Source organism: Hyperolius riggenbachi, chromosome 7 (genome assembly GCF_040937935.1).
Source record: "Hyperolius riggenbachi isolate aHypRig1 chromosome 7, aHypRig1.pri, whole genome shotgun sequence".
NCBI classification, from domain to species: Eukaryota; Metazoa; Chordata; class Amphibia; order Anura; family Hyperoliidae; genus Hyperolius; species Hyperolius riggenbachi.
Window position 1 is genome coordinate 24,048,199 of NC_090652.1, and position 19,130 is coordinate 24,067,328.

General features: G+C 42.2%; 1 protein-coding gene across 1 annotated transcript; it reads left to right on the forward strand.

The window, feature by feature from the left end:
• The first annotated feature begins 8,681 nt into the window (after positions 1–8,681).
• On the forward strand, positions 8,682–13,583 carry LOC137525419 (indolethylamine N-methyltransferase-like). Its single transcript, XM_068246497.1, has 3 exons — positions 8,682–8,887; positions 10,907–11,114; positions 12,467–13,583. Exons 1-3 carry the CDS (start codon positions 8,737–8,739, stop codon positions 12,888–12,890), a joined length of 783 nt encoding a protein of 260 aa, XP_068102598.1. The 5' UTR covers positions 8,682–8,736; the 3' UTR covers positions 12,891–13,583.
• The last annotated feature ends 5,547 nt before the right edge of the window (positions 13,584–19,130 follow it).

The window sequence follows — 19,130 nt, forward strand, 5'->3', positions numbered from 1 at the left end:
TTAACTCATTACCTCCCACACTCCCCATTTTTTTTTTTTTTTTGTAATTAAAAAAAAATACAATAATAAAAAAAAAAAACATAAAGGGACTGAACTTTTTAAATATTTATGTCAAGAGGGTATAACACTGTTACTTTAAACACTATGGGCTTGTAATTAGGGATGGACGCAAAACTGAAAAAAATGCATCTTTATTTCCAAATAAAATATTGGCGCCAAACATTGTGATAGGGACATAATTTAAATGGTCTTATAACCGGGACAAATGGGCAAATACATTTCATGGGTTTTAATTACAGTAGCATGCATTATTTAAAAACTATAATGGCCGAAAACTGAAAAATAATAATTTTCTTCCCACGTTTTTTCCTATTTTCCCATTAAAACACATTTAGAATAAAATACTTCTTGGCATAATGTCCCCCCTAAAGAAAGCCTAATTGGTGGTGAAAAAAACAAGATATAGTTCATTTCATTGCGATAAGTAATAATAAGGTTATAGACGAATGAATGGAAGGAGCGCTGAAAGGTGAAAATTGCTCTGGTGTTCGAGGGGTAAAAGCCCTCAGTGGTGAAGTGGTTAAGGAGCTAATAACTGCGGCTGCTTTTGCACGCAAACCACTGCGCGCAAATGCTTGAGCGCATATTAGCACGCGAAGAGGCATTTTGCTCGTGCTACGGGGCTTTTCACTGATGTGCTAACACTTTAGCAACGCTTTAGTGAATCGAGCCCACTGTGTTATATAGGTTTTTTCTTGCCACAAAAGTGCAATGCAAGATGTGTACCCCGCCTATAATTAGGCTATGCACACCTATGCTGGTAGTCATTCAGATGCAGCCTGCTTTAGGAAGTGCAGCCATCTCTCTCTACTATCTTGGCGCTTGTTCCCCGCTGATGACGCTGTCACTAGTGTTCAGGCCACACATTCTGATAGGCAGAGGGCGCATTCCTAGTACACCTTTCGCAAAGGTAAACAATTGTCAGCTGACTCCGGTTAGCTGACAGAGCGGTGTCAGCTGACATTACAGCCTGACGCCTAGGTAGGGTCTTGCTGTGTGATTGGATGTGCAGTGTGTGGCCGGCCACTGATTGGATGATGAATTGTATTTAAACCTGCAGAGTGCTCCCAGTCATGGCCCGTGATAAGCATAGCTTTGGCTAGTTGCTGGGTGCGCACTCACTTGTAAAGATTGCTGGATATTGACCTTGGCCTGTATTTGACTATTCCTGTCTGTTTTGATTAACCTTTGCTTGATTCCTGGATATCCTTGCCTGCTTCCTGGACTGATCCCCGCCTGTTAACTGGATACTCTTTGCTTGTTGCCTGGACCGACACTTGCCTGTTTACTGGATACTCTTGCCTGCCACCTTGACCGACCACCGCCTGTTTACTGGATACTGTTGTCTGCCGCCTGGACTGACCATTGCCTGTTTACTGGATATTTCTTCCATGCCACCTGGACTGGACAAAAGTATACTTATACTAATCCCTATCAGTACTTGAACAACTTTGCATGCAGTTTCATATGAACTATATCACATACTGTCTGGAGCATCTATTGCCTGTTGAATAATCTTGCATGAACTGTGTCATACCTAGATTACCTATTGCCTGAAATCTTGCATGTGGACTTGCTTAATCCCTCCTCTGATATCTGGAAATCTGCACTTGTCATCTCTGCTACTCCTGACAAATGATGCTGACAGCCTCCTCCCACTGGATCAAGGCAATAACCCTGTGAGATACTGATGAACTATTGAACTGTGTTACTAGCCTCATTAGGGTTCTAACAGGTTATTCCTCTTTACTTCAGTCTGTATGTCTTGCAGTTAAGACCTGGAGGTAACCGTAGTCAGGAGACAAATAACGTGTCCTGTTCACGTGGGGGCTTGTCTATAGGTGAAGATGTGGGTCAGGCTCAGAGCTGCCGTAATAGATTGGGGCATAGAGACTGACTGGGGACATAACCTGTCAAGCCTTACAGTATCACAGGACAGAATCCCCCAAATCCTGCAAGATGGATGCCAACGGGTGGTGTTCTCAAATAGAAATTCTCTGTGAACTGATTGCTCAGTTGCGTATAGTGTTGGGCGAACATCTAGATGTTCGGGTTCGGGCCGAACAGGCCGAACATGGCCGCGATGTTCGGGTGTTCGACCCGAACTCCGAACATAATGGAAGTCAATGGGGACCCGAACTTTTGTGCTTTGTAAAGCCTCCTTACATGCTACATACCCCAAATTTACAGGGTATGTGCACCTTGGGAGTGGGTACAAGAGGAAAAAAAAATTTAGCAAAAAGAGCTTATAGTTTTTGAGAAAATTGATTGTAAAGTTTCAAAGGAAAAATTGTCTTTTAAATGCTGAAAATGTCATGTTTCTTTGCACAGGTAACATGGTTTTTACCGCCAGGCAGTCATAAATGTAATAAAGATAAGAGGTTCAATAAACAGGGACCGGTAACGCTAACCCAGCAGCAGCAGCAGCACACGTGATGGAACAGGAGGAGGCGCAGGAGGAGAAGGCCACGCTTTTTGAGACACAACAACCCAGGCCTTGCATGAGGACAAGAAGCATGCGGATAGCATGCTTTTTACCGCCATGCAGTCATAAATGTAATAAAGATAAGAGGTTCAATAAACAGGGACCGGTATCGCTAACCCAGCAGCAGCAGCAGCACACGTGATGGAACAGGAGGAGGCGCAGGAGGAGAAGGCCACGCTTTTTGAGACACAACAACCCAGGCCTTGCATGAGGACAAGAAGCGTGCGGATATAGCAGCAATGCTTTTTGCCGCCATGCAGTCATAAATGTAATAAAGAGAAGAGGTTCCATAAACAGGGACCGGTAACGCTAACCCAGCAGCAGCACAGAGCACACGTGATGGAACAGGAGGAGGCGCAGGAGGAGAAGGCCACGCTTTGAGACACAACAACCCAGGCCTTGCATGAGGACAAAAAGCGTGCGGATATAGCAATGCTTTTTGCCGCCATGCAGTCATAAATGTAATACAGATGAGAGGTTCAATAAACAGGGACTGGAAATGCTAACCCAGCAGCAGCAGACGTGATGGAACAGGAGCAGGCGCAGGAGGAGAAGGCCAAGCTTTTTGAGACACAACAACACAGGCCTTGCATGAGGACAAAAAGCGTGCGGATATAGCAATGCTTTTTGCCGCCATGCAGTCATAAGTGTAATACAGATGAGAGGTTCAATAAACAGGGACCGGAAACGCTAAACCATCCCAGATGTTCATTGGTCATGTTACTTGGTTGGGGTCCTGGAGTGTTGCGTAGTCGTTTCCAATCCAGGATTGATTCATTTTAATTTGAGTCAGACGGTCTGCATTTTCTGTGGAGAATGCTATATAGTGTGGCTGAACGAGCGGTGTACTACTGTTCCCAGCAGACACAGAACAGTACACAGAATGCTATATAGTGTGGCTGAACGAGCGGTGTACTACTGTTCCCAGCAGACACAGAACAGTACACAGAATGCTATATAGTGTGGCTGAACGAGCGGTGTACCACTATTCCCAGCAGACACAGAACAGTACACAGAATGCTATATAGTGTGGCTGAACGAGCGGTGTACTACTGTTCCCAGCAGACACAGAACAGTACACAGAATGCTATATAGTGTGGCTGAACGAGCGGTGTACTACTGTTCCCAGCAGACACAGAACAGTACACAGAATGCTATATAGTGTGGCTGAACGAGCGGTGTACTACTGTTCCCAGCAGACACAGAACAGTACACAGAATGCTATATAGTGTGGCTGAACGAGCGGTGTACCACTATTCCCAGCAGACACAGAACAGTACACAGAATGCTATATAGTGTGGCTGAACGAGCGGTGTACTACTGTTCCCAGCAGACACAGAACAGTACACAGAATGCTATATAGTGTGGCTGAACGAGCGGTGTACCACTATTCCCAGCAGACACAGAACAGTACACAGAATGCTATATAGTGTGGCTGAACGAGCGGTGTACTACTGTTCCCAGCAGACACAGAACAGTACACAGAATGCTATATAGTGTGGCTGAACGAGCGGTGTACTACTGTTCCCAGCAGACACAGAACAGTACACAGAATGCTATATAGTGTGGCTGAGCGAGGTACACAGTGGCAGTAAACAATGCTATATATAGTGTGGCTGAGCGAGCGGTGTACTACTGTTCCCAGCTGCGACACACAATGACTGGGGGGGACCCTGGCTAGCGTGGCTGGAGCGCGAACTACCCTGCCTGCCTACCCAAAGCTAAACCCACAGACAAATGGCGGAGATATGACGTGGTTCGGGTATTTATTTACCCGAACCACGTGACCGTTCGGCCAATCAGAGCGCGTTCGGGTCCGAACCACGTGACCCGTTCGGCCAATCACAGCGCTAGCCGAACGTTCGGGGAACGTTCGGCCATGCGCTCTTAGTTCGGCCATGTGGCCGAACTCGAACATCACCCGAACAGGGTGATGTTCTGCAGAACCCGAACAGTGGCGAACACTGTTCGCCCAACACTAGTTGCGTATATCTGTGGAAGAAGTTCAGAAGAACTATACTCAAATTCAGCAACAACTCAATAATCTCGTACCAACCCCTGCTCCTGCCTCTGTTGATGCAAATGATATCCATGCCAATGAGACTGCTTCATTCTCTGCTCTCTGTACTCTTGCCCCTGAACCCAAACTACCTCTGCCTGAGAGGTTTTTCAGAGGCAGAGCTAAGTACAGGTTATTCCGAAGTGTTTGTTATTTACATTTTTTCTTGATGCCTAGAACATTTGCTAATGAAAATACTTGAGTTGGGGCTATTATTTATTTGTTACAAGGGGAACCCCAGGCCTTGGCCCTACGTTTATTAGAACAACAACATCCTGCTCTTGCCAATACTACTACATTCTTTGAAACATTATCGGACATATATGATGACCCTTGTAAGGGAGCTCATGCTGAAACTGTACTTCAGGATCTTCGCCAGGGAAAAAGTCCTGTTAAAGACTATGCCAATAAGTTTAAACATTGGGCAGGATATACCATGTGGAACCATGCTGCTTTGAAACATCAATTCAGGCTTGGCTTACCCAACCAGTTGAAGGATGAGTTGGCCAGAGTGGGAGTACCTGATAGAAAGAGTTAATCCATCTTGCTATTCAGATTGATCGACGTCTGAGGGAAAGATGTCAGGAGAAATCATTTTCTTTGAAACCTGATTGGTTCTCCTCAGTTCCACCAATCCCAGCTGATCCTCCAGTATCTGTTTCAGTCTCCTGTGTTTGACAATCCTGAACCTATGTAGTTAGGTGTTTCTAAGATATCTGTGGTGGAAAAAATTAAGAGTAGAAATGAGGGATTGTGTTTCTATTTTGGGGGTACAAGACATTTTGCTCTAGTTTGTCCAGTAAAGAAAAATAAGTTGGAACTTCAGCACTTAGATGAGGTTGAGTAAACTCCTTTAAGTGTACAGGTGTTTCCTCTTAAATCTGAACGCATCATGTTACCTATTTCAGTTATTTATGGAGAAAATGTCCACAAGTGTCTTGCTTTGGTTGAATGTGGGACTGTGGGAAATTTCATGGATAGATCTTTAGCCCAAAAATTGCAGATTCCTACTGTTGCCGTGTCAGAAACTGTTTGTATTACTGTTATTGATGGTTCTACTTTACAGAAGGGTCAATCTTTGTCCTCAACTTCTGAAGTTACTATGCAAGTAGGATCTATGCGTATAGAAAGTTTCAAATTTTATTGTTTTGATATGCCTTCCTATGCAGCAGTGTTAGGTATGCCTTGACTCAAACAGCATAATCCTGTGTTTGATTGGCAGTCAGGTCAGTTGTTGAAATGGACTGCACACTGTGAGGATTCTTGTCTGAAGAAAATCACTATTGCTCAGACTAGTTTTGGCTTAAGGAATTACCACTGTATATCAAAATATTGCTAATATCAGGGATGCTCATCCAGATCCGGGTACCCGGGTAAACCCGGGTTCCCGACCATTTTTACACTATCCAGGTCAGATCCAGATCCAGATACCTGGGCCAATATCTGGATAGCTCTATGCGGGTATCTGGCCGCATAATCCGGATACCCGCGGGTACCCGCGGATATCCAACGGACATCCGGATCTGGGTACTGTAACAAATGAGATGATGTCATTGAGCCAAAGACCAATGAGACCAATGAGGGCATGAGGGCAATGAGGGCATGAGAGCATGAGGGCAATGAGACCAATGAGACCATTCCAAAGACCAATGAGGGCAGGTGTACACCTAGAGTTCTTCTGAGTGCTTTTAAAATCGCCAGCATTTTGTAAAGCACTTGGAGAATGTGTTTGGTTTTTTTCACATCAGAACGATGTCATTTTTGCCCAAATGAAAACACATTTTAGCAGCATTTTAGAGATGATTATGCCTCAAAGACAAGTATCGGAAAAGTGGAAAATCGCTTTAAAAAGTGCTGAACAGAGCGATTTTCCTAGCGTTTATTTTTTAAAGCTGATGTCTTCCAAGTCAAAGTGTACAAGAAGTATAAAAACAAAAAAACTTCAAAAAACTCGCTAGGGATAAATAGAAAATCATTAGGGACATGCCTGGAATTGCTTATAAAAATCACTTCAAAAAATGCTAAGGGTTTGTGATTACGCTAGTGATTTTTGGTGTGCCCTAGGCCTTAACGCTAATGTGACCCCATATTTAAACAAAAAAAAGTCAGATACTCACCTAAGGAGAGGGAAGGCTCAGTCCTAAGGAGCCTTCCCTCTCCTCTCCCGGTGCCCTCGATGCTGCGCTGGCTCCCCCGTTCGCATCCGCTGCCGCGGGGACTTCGGAAGTCTTCGGGAGTTGAGTCCTCCCGAAGACAGGCAGCGCACACACAAGTGCATCATAGAGGGCGCTCGTGCATGCGCAGTGTGGAGCGCCCCTTCTTCGGGAGCACTCGGGCACCCGAAGCATTTCCGAAGCTTCCCTTCGGCGGGGGAACAGCCGTATTTGACCGATAATAAGGTCGAATACCGCTACGGGGGAGCCAGCGCAACAACGAGGACCAGAAGAGGAGAGGGAAAGCTCTATGGGACCCAGAGCCTCCCTCTCCTTAGGTGAGTATCTGACTTTTTTATTTAAAAACAGGTTCCCATTCACTTTAAAAAGTGCCCAGTGCAAAGAGGAAAAAGCAGTGAGGCCAACTGACAACACAAGCATGGGTTAACAGTGGAAACTGCAGAGCTTAGCAGAGCACAAGCTGTGCAGCAGACGGACTGGGTACTGTGCAATGGAGTGAAGGGAAAGTGCAGAGCATTATCTTTAAACAGTGGACACTGCAGAGCACAAGGAAAATGAAAGTAACATGCTGTGCGGCAGACTGACTCGTGATGAGCTCAAATTTCACATAGACGTAATTTTTGCATCAAAATGCACAATTACGATGCAGAATTGTAATGCGAAAATAAAAAAAAAAATTGTAATTAATTTTGTCTGGAATTGTAATAATTCATAATTTCTTGAAAATGTTTGTGTAATTTTCGCATAGTTTTGTGTCGATTCTTGCGGTTAATAGCAAAACCTCCATACATGCTATTACCAACATTGCTAAATGTGTTAAGGTGAATAGTAGGTAAAGGTCCAAAAAGCATTTTTCAAAAAGACCTTGTAGTTTTTGAGAAAATCGATTTTAAAAATGGTTTTTAAACTGTCCTTTTTCTGAGTTTAAAAAAAAAACATTTCTCTTTGTGTTTTTAAAATCGATGTTCTCAAAAACTGCAAGGTCTTTTTGAAAAATTCAATTTTGGTGACAATAGCATGTATGGGGACTTCACTGCTAAAGTTGGCATAAAATTATGTGAAAATCCCGCATAAATGTATGCAAAATTACGAATGATTAATAGAAAATCAATTGAATTTACAAATCATAATTACGCATAGGTGTAATTGCGAAAATATATGCAACATTTCATGTAATCATAATTAGCTGATTATGATCGTCACTAAGATGGACCAAAAACACGCAGTGGAGTGAGAAGAGGAAAGAGGCTCCCCAGAGGATTACCGAGGTATCTGTTGCCAGAGTTTCTTTTGGCAGAATTACAGCACCGTGACTGATATTGCTGTAAACCAATCATGCTGACACTCAGGAAAGCTTGATTCTAATTGGTGCTGACAGCCCTTCAGACAAGCTCCTCTGTGACATGTTTACTGGAGATTCTGTCTCCTGTTATTGGACAAGAGCAATCAGCACCTCTTTCAGTTGGTACCGATGCCTTTTTGGGAGGTTCCTGAGCACTACAGCTGGCACATGATGATCAGCCGCCAATTCCTTCATCCCTGGATCTTCTGCTACTGCTGATGCTGTACGGAGGAGCTGGCATTTGGAGCCACTGCAGGGCAACATACGGACTATAAGATGCACTGATCCCGCCCCCCCCCCCCCCCACACACACACACACACTTTTAGGGGAGAAAAGGTGCATCTTATAGTCCAAAAAATACGATGTATTTCTTTTTATTCTACACCTTCACATGAACACAGAGCATGATCTGTTATTTGGATTAGATGGGAATAATCTGTAGTTTATTTTGCACAGCTCAGTCATCTGAATCCCCATGACCAAGCAAGCAGTTCTAGGAAAATAAAAAATCACGCAGTATCAGGTGTACCTCTGGGGGATGGATGACTGTAAAGAGAACACAGAAGAAAAACAGATTAGAAAGAGGAAAAGTCAAGTAAAGGAGATCCTCCCAAGATGGATTGTGGACCAAAGAAGTTCTACAATAAGCATGACTTTGATTCTAGAGATTACATTGAAACATTTTATTCCGACAAGCCAGACATGATCTTCTTAGATGACACTGTGACGTTTCCTATGATGAATTTTCATTACATGTTCAGCTCCGGTATGTATATCACAGCAAAACTTCCCTATGAAAGTAATACAGTTACTTTAACTGCTGTTGAATAGATAATCTCATTTTTGCACAGTGCTTCAGTTCTCACAATCTATCATCTATCGTAACTGATATTTTTAGCGAGGACCGAAGAGTCACACTGGAGGCTTGATGGAACACCCATGGGTTATCATATATTTGTAATTGCTTGCAACCAATATCTGTGCCATAGAACATATAGTCAGACACTGTTGCATGGCTACTGGGTCAGGCCTAGGATTACCCTTGAGATTGCACTAGTAGTGGTAGTTTCCTAATTGCCTTTGGCTGGGCAGTGGGCACAACTCTTAGCATGGATTATTGGTATGGACAGGAAAATGTTCCTTGCTTTTGTTCATTGGTATAGGCTCTGAAGCTGGCCATATGGTGGGTCTGGGGTCCTACGTGGAAGAGCGTAACCATTTCCTTGCAATTCTCTGCCAGGTTTATCTGTAGCAATACTGGCTCTGGTTTGAGGAGTGTAAGTGACTTAGGTAGATCTCTGTAGTAAATTATTTTTTTGCAATTATGTGTAGCCAATTAAAAACAGGTTTATTGACAAAAAGAGATAGGCACTGTTGTAGATGTTCCATGATTTGATAAACTTTTTCTCCTTCAAGATAATTTATGATCTTCTTATCTCAAAACTATTTAGAATATTTTCTTACTACCTGGTGACTTAAAAGTCATGTTAGTGACAAAGGCCCATATGCAATTATTTTTTTCTCCAGAGTTTTCTCCAAGGTGATAATCTATCATCTTCTATTTAGAAATAACTTCCCAACACTTTTCAACTGAAAAAGTTACAAAAAGTAGGTGAAAAAAAGTACTATTAAAATAAATTTGAGTATTTTCTTGCTTGTTGGTGCCTTAAAAAGCATTTTGACAGTTTAAAAATATCAGCTAGGAGAAAACTCAGGAGAAAAAGTGAATTGCATATGGGCCCATGGCCTTCTCAATAAAATGCCCTTTAACCAGCAGCAAGTGAAAAAGTACTCAAAATAATTTTGATAGCACGTTTTCATTTACTTTTTGGTACTTTTTCAATTGCAAAATGCTGAAAAGTTATTTTAAAAGGAAGTTGAAAAGTTATCTCCTAGGGGAAAACTCAGGAGAAAAAGTTAATTGCATGTGGGTCGAAGTATTTTAAAACACCAGCAAGGAAAAATAGTCAAATTAACATTAACAATACTTTTTGCATATTATTTTGATTTTTCAATTGTAAAGTTTTTTCAATTGCAAAGTACTGAAAAGGTATTTTAAAGTGGATATGAAAAATTATTCCCCAGGAGAAAATTAGGGAGAAACAAATTATTGCATAAATTATTGCATTTGGGCCAGGTTGTGAAAAGGAGAAAACTCAGAATGAAAAAGGAAGGATAGTGTACTGGTTAAGGGCTCTGCCTCTGACACAGGAGACCAGGGTTCGAATCTCGGCTCTGCCTGTTCAGTAAGCCAGCACCTATTCAGTAGGAGACCTTGGGCAAGACTCCCTAACACTACTACTGCCTATAGAGCGCATCCTAGTGGCTTCAGCTCTGGCGCTTTGAGTCCGCCAGGAGAAAAGCGCGATATAAATGTTCTGTGTTTGTTATTTTAATTGAATTATTATGTTTTGTTCAGAGACATTTTTATTGTAAGAGAATGACCAAGGGACTGAGATAGGTCTGTTAACCTCCCTACCAGTATTTATGGTTATACACTTCAATATACAAAACATGTGAACAGTATTGACGTGCATACACGTAAACACTCTCCTGCACTGTATACTAGACACTTGCTTGACACATTATGGCAATTTACAGAAAAAAAAGGTTATGAAAATTAATTGGTCACTTTTTGCACAAAAATCCTGGGGAAATTGAACCCAGGAAGGTTAATAGACTACTTAATAGTTTAACCCTCCAAAAAATATCTCTTGTTGTGGAAAACCTGTGTGAACAGCTTCATGCGTATAATCTATTAATATGACTCTTAACAACTTTGCAGGTTTTGTAAAGGGAGATGTTTTGGTGGACATTAGTGTTAGTTCTCTCATTCATCATCTCTACTCATCTTGTGATATCTTCAAGGATATAATTATACTGAAGCTCAATGAGAGATGTAACATGGAGACAAGCAGATGGAAGGACGCTCGTACTGGCGCTTATAGCTGGGAGCACACATCAGCCCATGCCGCCAAGCTAGAAGGAAAGAGGTGAGGTATTGTGTAAATGCAATTCTTGAAGGAATGAAGGACTTTATGTTCATTTCACCCTATTTAAACTGAGGAGAGTTAGATGGGGGAAGAAGTAGAGTAGAATGGAGAGTTTTAGTAAATGGCTGCAAGATCTGATGTGCTAAGACTGTGCCAAGTGGAGTCTAGGACTGGCTCCCTCAGGTTTGTTGTGTTACAAGATCATTTTAATGTCAGTGGAAGTGAAACCCTTTTTTCCGTGAGCAGCATGGTTTTGTTTGTGAAACCGCTATTGGAGGTAGGGATGTATTTTATTCCACTGTATTCGTGTGTAGTGTTAAAACCATAAAACCATACGTGTTTCCCCAAAAATAAGACACTGTCTTATATTAATTTTTACTCTAAAAGATGTGCTAGGGCTTATTTTCAGAGGATGTCTTATTTTGGGGGGAAACACGGGTAGTTTTCCTATGGGCAGCACGGTGGCGTAGTGGTTAGCGCTCTCGCCTTGCAGCGCTCGGTCCCTGGTTCGAATCCCAGCCAGGGCACTATCTGCAAAGAGTTTGTATGTTCTCTCCGTGTCTGCGTGGGTTTCCTCCGGGCACTCCGGTTTCCTCCCACACTCCAAAAAACATACGGATAAGTTAATTGGCTCCCCCTAAAAAATTGGCCCTAGACTACAGTACTTACACTACATAATATAGACATATGGCAATGGTAGGGATTAGATTGTGAGCTCCTTTGAGGGACAGTTAGTGACAAGATATATATATACACTGTACAGCGCTGCGTAATATGTCGGCGCTATATAAATACTAAAAATAATAATAATAATAATACAAAATGTGCATACTGCATGCCATAATGAAACACAAGCAGCATGCACAGAGCTTGTGGTTTGCAGATATTGGCTCTCACTTCCAAGAAACTGATTCTGCTGCTCATGTGGGTAATAGTCTATTTCTTGCAGGCAGATCAGGCTCCTCAAAGTTATGATAGGATAAGCTGTGTGTCTTGGGAAGAGGTGAAGCGCTGCTGATGCTTATCACTTTATGACAAAGATAAGGAGGGCTGGCTCCAACAAAAACACAAATTGCCTGACACAAATATACTGGACTGTAGAACTCACATTAGACTTCTGCTCTCCTGTATCCAGGCATTGTATTGAACGTGACTTGCTGGTGTCATGTGGGCTGCTGCTAGCTAGGGCTTACATTCGGGGATGGGCTTATATTTCAAGCATTCTTGAAATTCCTGCTAGGTCTTATGCTCAGGGGATGTCTTATTTTCAGGGAAACATGGTATGTGATTTTTTATTCAGTTCTGCTGTGTTACAAGATCATTTAAAAGCCTCCATTATTTGTTTCCCCCAGTGTTCAAATTCAGGACAAGGATGAGCAGTTAAAGACAGCCATCAGCCACATTATATCATGTGACTTTGAAAATGAAAACATTACTCACCCAGTTGTGCTTCCACTAGCTGACTGCATCACCAGTTTATTAATAATGGATGTCATCTGTAAGGATGAAGATGATTATTTGAGGAACCTGGAAAAAATGTCAAAGCTGCTGAGACCCGGAGGCCACCTGATACTAATGGGGGCTAGAAATGCATGCTACGTTATGGTTGGAGGAGAAAAGTTTCAGGGTTTTTCTTATGATGAAAGCTTTGTGAAAAATGCCCTCAGCAAGCTGGGCTTTGTTATTGATTATTGTGCAGTGCAGAGGAGGAGGAATGAGAGTAAGCTTGTTGATTATGATTCTGTTATATTCATCACAGCTTGCAAGACCAAGTAGGTCAAGATACCTGCCAACCTTCACCATACTTTCTTTACCTAATCTATCTATCTATCTATCTATCTATCTCTCAGTCTATCTATCTATTTTTCCTGACAGGCTAGAGAATGATAGGGTAAATGTAGACAAAACAGTCCCTTGTTACTGCTATTTTCAAACATCCCTGCCCCAAATTACTCTATCTGTAGCCTTCATGTGCCCATACATTTCTCAATTTGTGGCATCAATATCTGGGCGATTCAATCAAATATGACAGAGATCGATGCTAAAATATGGCTGCCAGATTGATCGATTTCTGGCTGAATTGATTGAAACAATAAATCCAGCTTGCTTGAAAGATCTCACTCGAAAGGGCTCGGTTGGGGATAGCTGCGTTCAATATTTCGATGAGTGGGGCAAACCCCTGGCCAGTTTCCCCCCAAGCATAATGTGTTTGCCCCAGGCCCATGGTGAGCATGAAAGTAGCTTACTTGTCCACTGGCATGAGTCATAATTTGAAATTACGATGCAAAATCATATTGCAAAATTTTGGTAAAAATCATCATTAATTTCATTGGTAATCGTAATCAGGAACTGTTCACAATTATGCATAATTTTGCCTAATTTTCACATTAAAAAATCACATACAATTGGGTGCTTAGCACACTGAAAGACTAATGAAAAACAATTCAAAACCCATCATAGCAAAAGTATAAACAAATTTATTGATTAAATAGTCTATTAAAAGACAAAACAGTGTATATCCCCAAAGTGGGATAAACTTTGGGGATATACACTGTTTTGTCTTTTAATAGACTTTTTAATCAATACATTTGTTTATACTTTTGCTATGATGGGTTTTGAATTGTTTTTTAATTTTCACATAACTTTGTACCAAATTTACCAGCTAATAGCAAACCCCCCATACATGATGTCTTCACAAAAATTGCTACAAATTATGCAAAATTTTGCCTAATTATGTGAAATTTATGAATGAATTATGCGAAATCAATTGAATTTCAACATCGTAATTACATATGGCTCTAATTGCAAAATGTTACGCTCCAGAGCGTTAAAGATAAAGATCCCAGACCACCACTTCTTCAGTAGGCTTCTATCTGGATTTAGGCCATCTCCACCAGGACCTCAAGGCATAGGAACTGTTTTTGCCCCTCCACCATCAACCTCTTGAACTCTCTCCAGCATCCCCTCCCCCTCTCCCCATCTAGGTTTGCAGCTGCTGGTTGGTGTTACCGATAGACTGTTAAAACACTGTTATAATGTATCTTGATTACACTTTGCTTATTGTGTCTTATTGTGTGTTTTATTATTCATATTGTATCTATTTTAATGTTCTGAGCCATGTGCGTGTCAAATCCAATTCCGGGCACGGCCCGGTCATACTTGGTGAATAATTAAATGTTTCTGAATTCTGATAAATTTTCTGTTTGAAATGACAATTACATCTGTTCAGATGCACAATGTATGCTAATTATGCTATTTAATCACTAATTCAATGTGACCTGATTAATTGAGCCTCCTTTTGCAAATATAAAAGTCTCAAGACCCTCCTATAGCCTTAAAGTGGACCTGAACTCAGAACGTCCTCTCTGCTTTAACAGATAATCAACAGCATATTAACCTTTAAACAAGAAAACATTTCTTTGTTACAGCTGATTCAAATCATAAAATAAATCTGCACAGTTTCTACTTCCTGATTCATGGAAGCAGACATATTGTATACAACCTGTGCTTTCAAATGGGCTTATCTGCTTATCTGCCATAGGCAGTTAAGTGACACAGGGGAGAGATCAAACTCCAACTAGTAATTAGACACAAATGAGGGTGAATTAAACAGGCTTATACGTACAGGGTGCATTTCTGTTATGTTTTCTTCCTGTCCTGTGTAAGAGTTCAGCTCCACTTTAAATGAGAGTCTTGCTTTTGACCATTCTTTAACCACCCTGGCATTCTATTAACTATGCCAGGGTGGCGGCGCAGCAGTTTTTTAAAAATATATATATTTTTTTAAATCATGTAGCTAGCCTATTGCTAGCTACATGATGCCCCCCTCCCTGCGCATCCGGTGCGTACCTTCGATCGCCGCCGGCGCGTACCCTCCTAAGGAAATCCCGTTCTGAACGGGATTTCCTTTAGGGCTTCCCTCGTCGCCATGACAACGATCGCAATGGTGGCATCGATGTCGTGACATCAGACGGAGTCCCGATCCACCCCTCAGCGCTGCCTAGCACTGATTTGCCAGGCTGCGCAGGGGTCTCGGCAGGGGGGGGGGGGGTCTTTACGCGGTGGGTAGTGGTGCATCAGTGGCGAGCGGCGGCCAGCGGGACAAGCACGCAGCAAGCAAAGTGCTTGCCGCGTGTTTTAAAAAAATATTGTGAAAATCGGCCCAATGGGCCCTGAGCGGCGCCCTCCGGCGGTCATCGTCCATACCGCCAAGGAGGTTAATACAAAATCTCTCTTTTTTTGCAGGTAAGCACTCATCTGTTTTTAAGTAGCGCTGTTCATTTCTTTGCTATGTTTGATTGATTTATTTCTGGTCAGCTGCTCCCACTTAATAGTTTTCCTTTGGTGTATATGCAGAGCCTCTGTTTGGGTTCAAGGTGCGTTTGCAGTTTCTGGGGGGGCTCAGCGCATCTCTGAGCTGGGGCCATTCAGAGGCGGCCTGGTGATGCGCTGATTTCACTTTTTTTGCGCAAAATCTCTCCAGTTAAGGTAAATTTGATGGCTGCCAAGCATGGACAGCCTGCTTTAAATTATCCGAAAGATACCCATGTCAGGGGACTGTGACAGCATTCCAGAACGTTCTACTGCATGAATGCCTTTGTAGATTTTTGACCTTTTTTTTTAATTGGTTATTGCATTGTTGGAATATCCATAAGTTCAACTTTGTGACTGTGGCTTGAACACTATCCTGCTGAATTTGTTGATATTAGGTTAATTTCACCAGACCCTCAACTTTAAAAGGAGTCTGAAGGCAAATTAAAAAAAAAAAAAAAAAGAAACTAACCTAAGGAGAGGGAAGGTTCTGGGTCCTATTGAGCCTTCCCGTTCCTCTCACAGTCCTTGCTAAGACTTTCCATTGGGCTTCTAACAAAAAGGGGAATCCTCCTCATGGAGGCTTTGATGGTGCTTACTGTGCATTAATTTAGTGAGTGCCAGCAGTAACGTCTACGTAAGTTCTTCAGGTATTTTCATTCAAGCAGTCCAGAGGATATTGGGGGCGATCACATTGTATCCAACCCAAGAGATTTGGGCACATCTGGTGCCACCATAGACCGTAATAGGAATTACGGCTATAGCGGCGCTGTATTGCTACAGAAAAAGTGACACCACTTAAACAGATAGCAATTGCAGGTTCTTTTTGACTCCTCCAAACATCAGACACAAGCAACAAGGTTAACAAGTTTATTGATACAAAATATGATGTAAAATACCAAGTTATTTGAAAGAAAACAAAGAATAAGAGCATAATAACATAAAAATTAAAGTGTAACTGTCGGGCTTAAAATAAAAAATCAATTCTTTATTTTTATCTGGTAAACAAGTAATAAGGATGCTAATCAGGCAATCCAAAAGTTAAAATCTCTATTACTTTTCTTGTTTATAAATGATCATTCCCCAGTTTACCTGACTGTTATTTGGTGCGTTGCCGCAAAAAGGAAGTTGCAGGGCATGCTGGGGTGTCCTTTTTTGCTTCTGTAGATTAGCTAAGTCTGGAGGGAAATAAAGAAGCAAAAAAGACAACCCAGCATGCCCTGCAACTTCCTGTGTGGGGCAACGTACCAAATAAGAGTCAGGTAAACTGGGGAATGATCATTTATAAACAAGAAAAGTAATAGAGATTTTAACTTTTGGATTGCCTGGTTAGTATCCTTATTACTTGTTTACCAGATAAAAATAAAGAATTGATTTTTGATTTTATGTCCGACAGTTACACTTTAACAGTATTATAAACATACTACATCACCTTGTGTTTATTAGGTGTAGTGTAACGATCCGCTCAGCTGATCATTATTCAGGTCTGCATGCTGCAGGACTCTGGAAAGTAGACCTTCTGTCAGTTTTGCAGCTTGTGCTTGCTGAGGAATTTGCATACGTTGTCATGCAAATTGCCTGGCCACATTCATTGGAGGCGTGTACTATAAGTAGTATGTGTGTCCCACAATGCTTCGCTGCTCATAGAGGTTTGTTCCTGCTGGACTCACCTGGAGTGTCAGCCACTGCTATCTTAGTATAGTTAATTCTTGGGGAGTGCTCCTTGCATTCCTAGTTAGTGCAGTCAGTTTGTGTATAATTTGTACTGCCTATTCTGTCTTGTCTTGTCTGTCGCGATTGCGCTGTCACCAGCGGCGGTTGATAGCGAATCGCTCTGTCTTGTTTGGATCTCACTAGCCTCTAGCGGTAGCGGCTGTGGATCCTTCTGATCTGAGTTCCTGGAGTGTAAGCTGGAGCAGCGGTTGCTACCGGCTACCTCATCTGATCTGTCTTGTTTAGATCGCACTAGCCGCTAGCGTTAGCGGCTGTGGATCTTTCTGATCTGTGTTCCTGCTTGGATCACACTTGCTCTGGCAGAAGAGCGGTGGATCCTTTCTGCCTAGTTCCTGTTTCTCGTTTGTCTGTCTTGTCTGATACGGGCGCTTGCTGTAGGCTCGATGAGGTAACCGTTAAGCAAGCGTTCACGTTCTTTGTTTCGTGTTTGTCTGTTGATGGTTAGTTAGGCGTGCTTGTCTCTATTGTGCTTATCACGTGGAGACCGCGCATAACCGCGTGCACTGTTGCGAATGAGTGCGGTGTTCGCGGTTAGCTAGCGTTTATTATTTTCCGTATATTCTCATTGTATTTGCTGTGCCTTTGCTACCCTCGTATTCTATTCTGATCTGCCTTGTGTCACGTCTGGCGATCGCACCTCTCGCGATCGCGTTCCTGTTTCGTATCTGCTGTTGTGTGTGCGCGGTCGCGGGGTGGCGACTAGATTGGCGCACACACATACAACCTATCCCTTTGCTCAATCTCATTCGCAATCGCCTCTCTTGCGATTGCGTTCTGCGCTTCGTACAAATTCCTGTCTGGCATTTGTGGAGGTACAGAGGATTGGTTCCTCTGCACTCCCCAGCGCCATCTGCCGACAGGAATTTTCCCTCTACTGGTGCTTGCACCAAAAGCTGGGTTCTAGTATCTTGACACGCTTGTGGAGGACCTCCGCAGTGTCAGCGCACATCTTTGTGCGCTGAACACGGAGATATCCCACAATCGTTACATTATGAGCAGCCCAACCCAAAACCCCAGTGTAGAGGGAATTTCTGATTTGTACGATTTTGCTGAGTATGGTTCCTGTGTCTTTAAGAGTTTCAAAATATTAAATTCAGAGACGAAAGAGGATTTTCTCTCTGAATGCGTAAAATTTTGTCTGAATCCTACTTTTCAAATTACTGATCCGTCCACGTCTGCTCTCCAATTAGCTTATGTGCTTTTGAAAGATGATCTGTTTGTATGGGCTCATGAAATCTTGCAAGACAATTCTTGGAATGATAATCTATATCAGTTTCTTACATTTACATTCTCCTACTGGTTTGAGTTGCCTTGCTTGCCACCTGCCCTGTATGAGTGTGTAGTTGCTAATGAGTCAGCTGCTCTACCTACTTCATGCAAAACCATTCAGTTTGAAAATGAATGCAGTAACTATTCCCCTGTGTCTAAACAGCAGCCACCTAAAGCAGCAAGGACTAAAAGCAGGAAAAAAAGGAAGACTTCTCAGCTGAAAAATCCGTTGCCCATAGCAACTACAAATAAAAGAATTGTGTCTGTAAAGTCTGAAATTTCTCAGTCTCAGGTTTCATTACCCCAAGAAAGGGCATTTGTGGATCCTTTGATAGGCAGAATTATTTTCTATATTAAAGGAGTGAGAAAGTCTTTGCATGTTCCTAACCCCAACCCTTATGAGGGTTTCTTGGAAACAGAGTTGTTTGAACCCCCATTTGCTCCATGGGATATTGGAGCATTAATTGAGGAGTTTGAGATTGATTGGAAGGCGTTTTGCGATTTTTACATCGCAAAAAGTGCAGAGATTCTTTATGCTTGTCTTGATTCGGTGTACGCTTTGATTGACTCTGATGAGTGTGATGAATGTTTTGTGAATCCGGTGACTTATGTGTGGCAGACGATTTTGGATGAATTGCACACACACCAATCAATTGACTTCAATAAAGAGACATCGTTATCGGATGATTGTTCCTGCCTTTC

Coding starts and splice junctions, on each gene's coding strand:
- LOC137525419 (XM_068246497.1), top strand. CDS start 8,737: ATGGATTGTGGACCAAAGAAGTTCTACAATAAGCATGACTTTGATTCT. Junction 8,888..10,906: donor TCATTACATGTTCAGCTCCG/GTATGTATATCA, acceptor ACAACTTTGCAG/GTTTTGTAAAGGGAGATGTT. Junction 11,115..12,466: donor GCCAAGCTAGAAGGAAAGAG/GTGAGGTATTGT, acceptor TGTTTCCCCCAG/TGTTCAAATTCAGGACAAGG.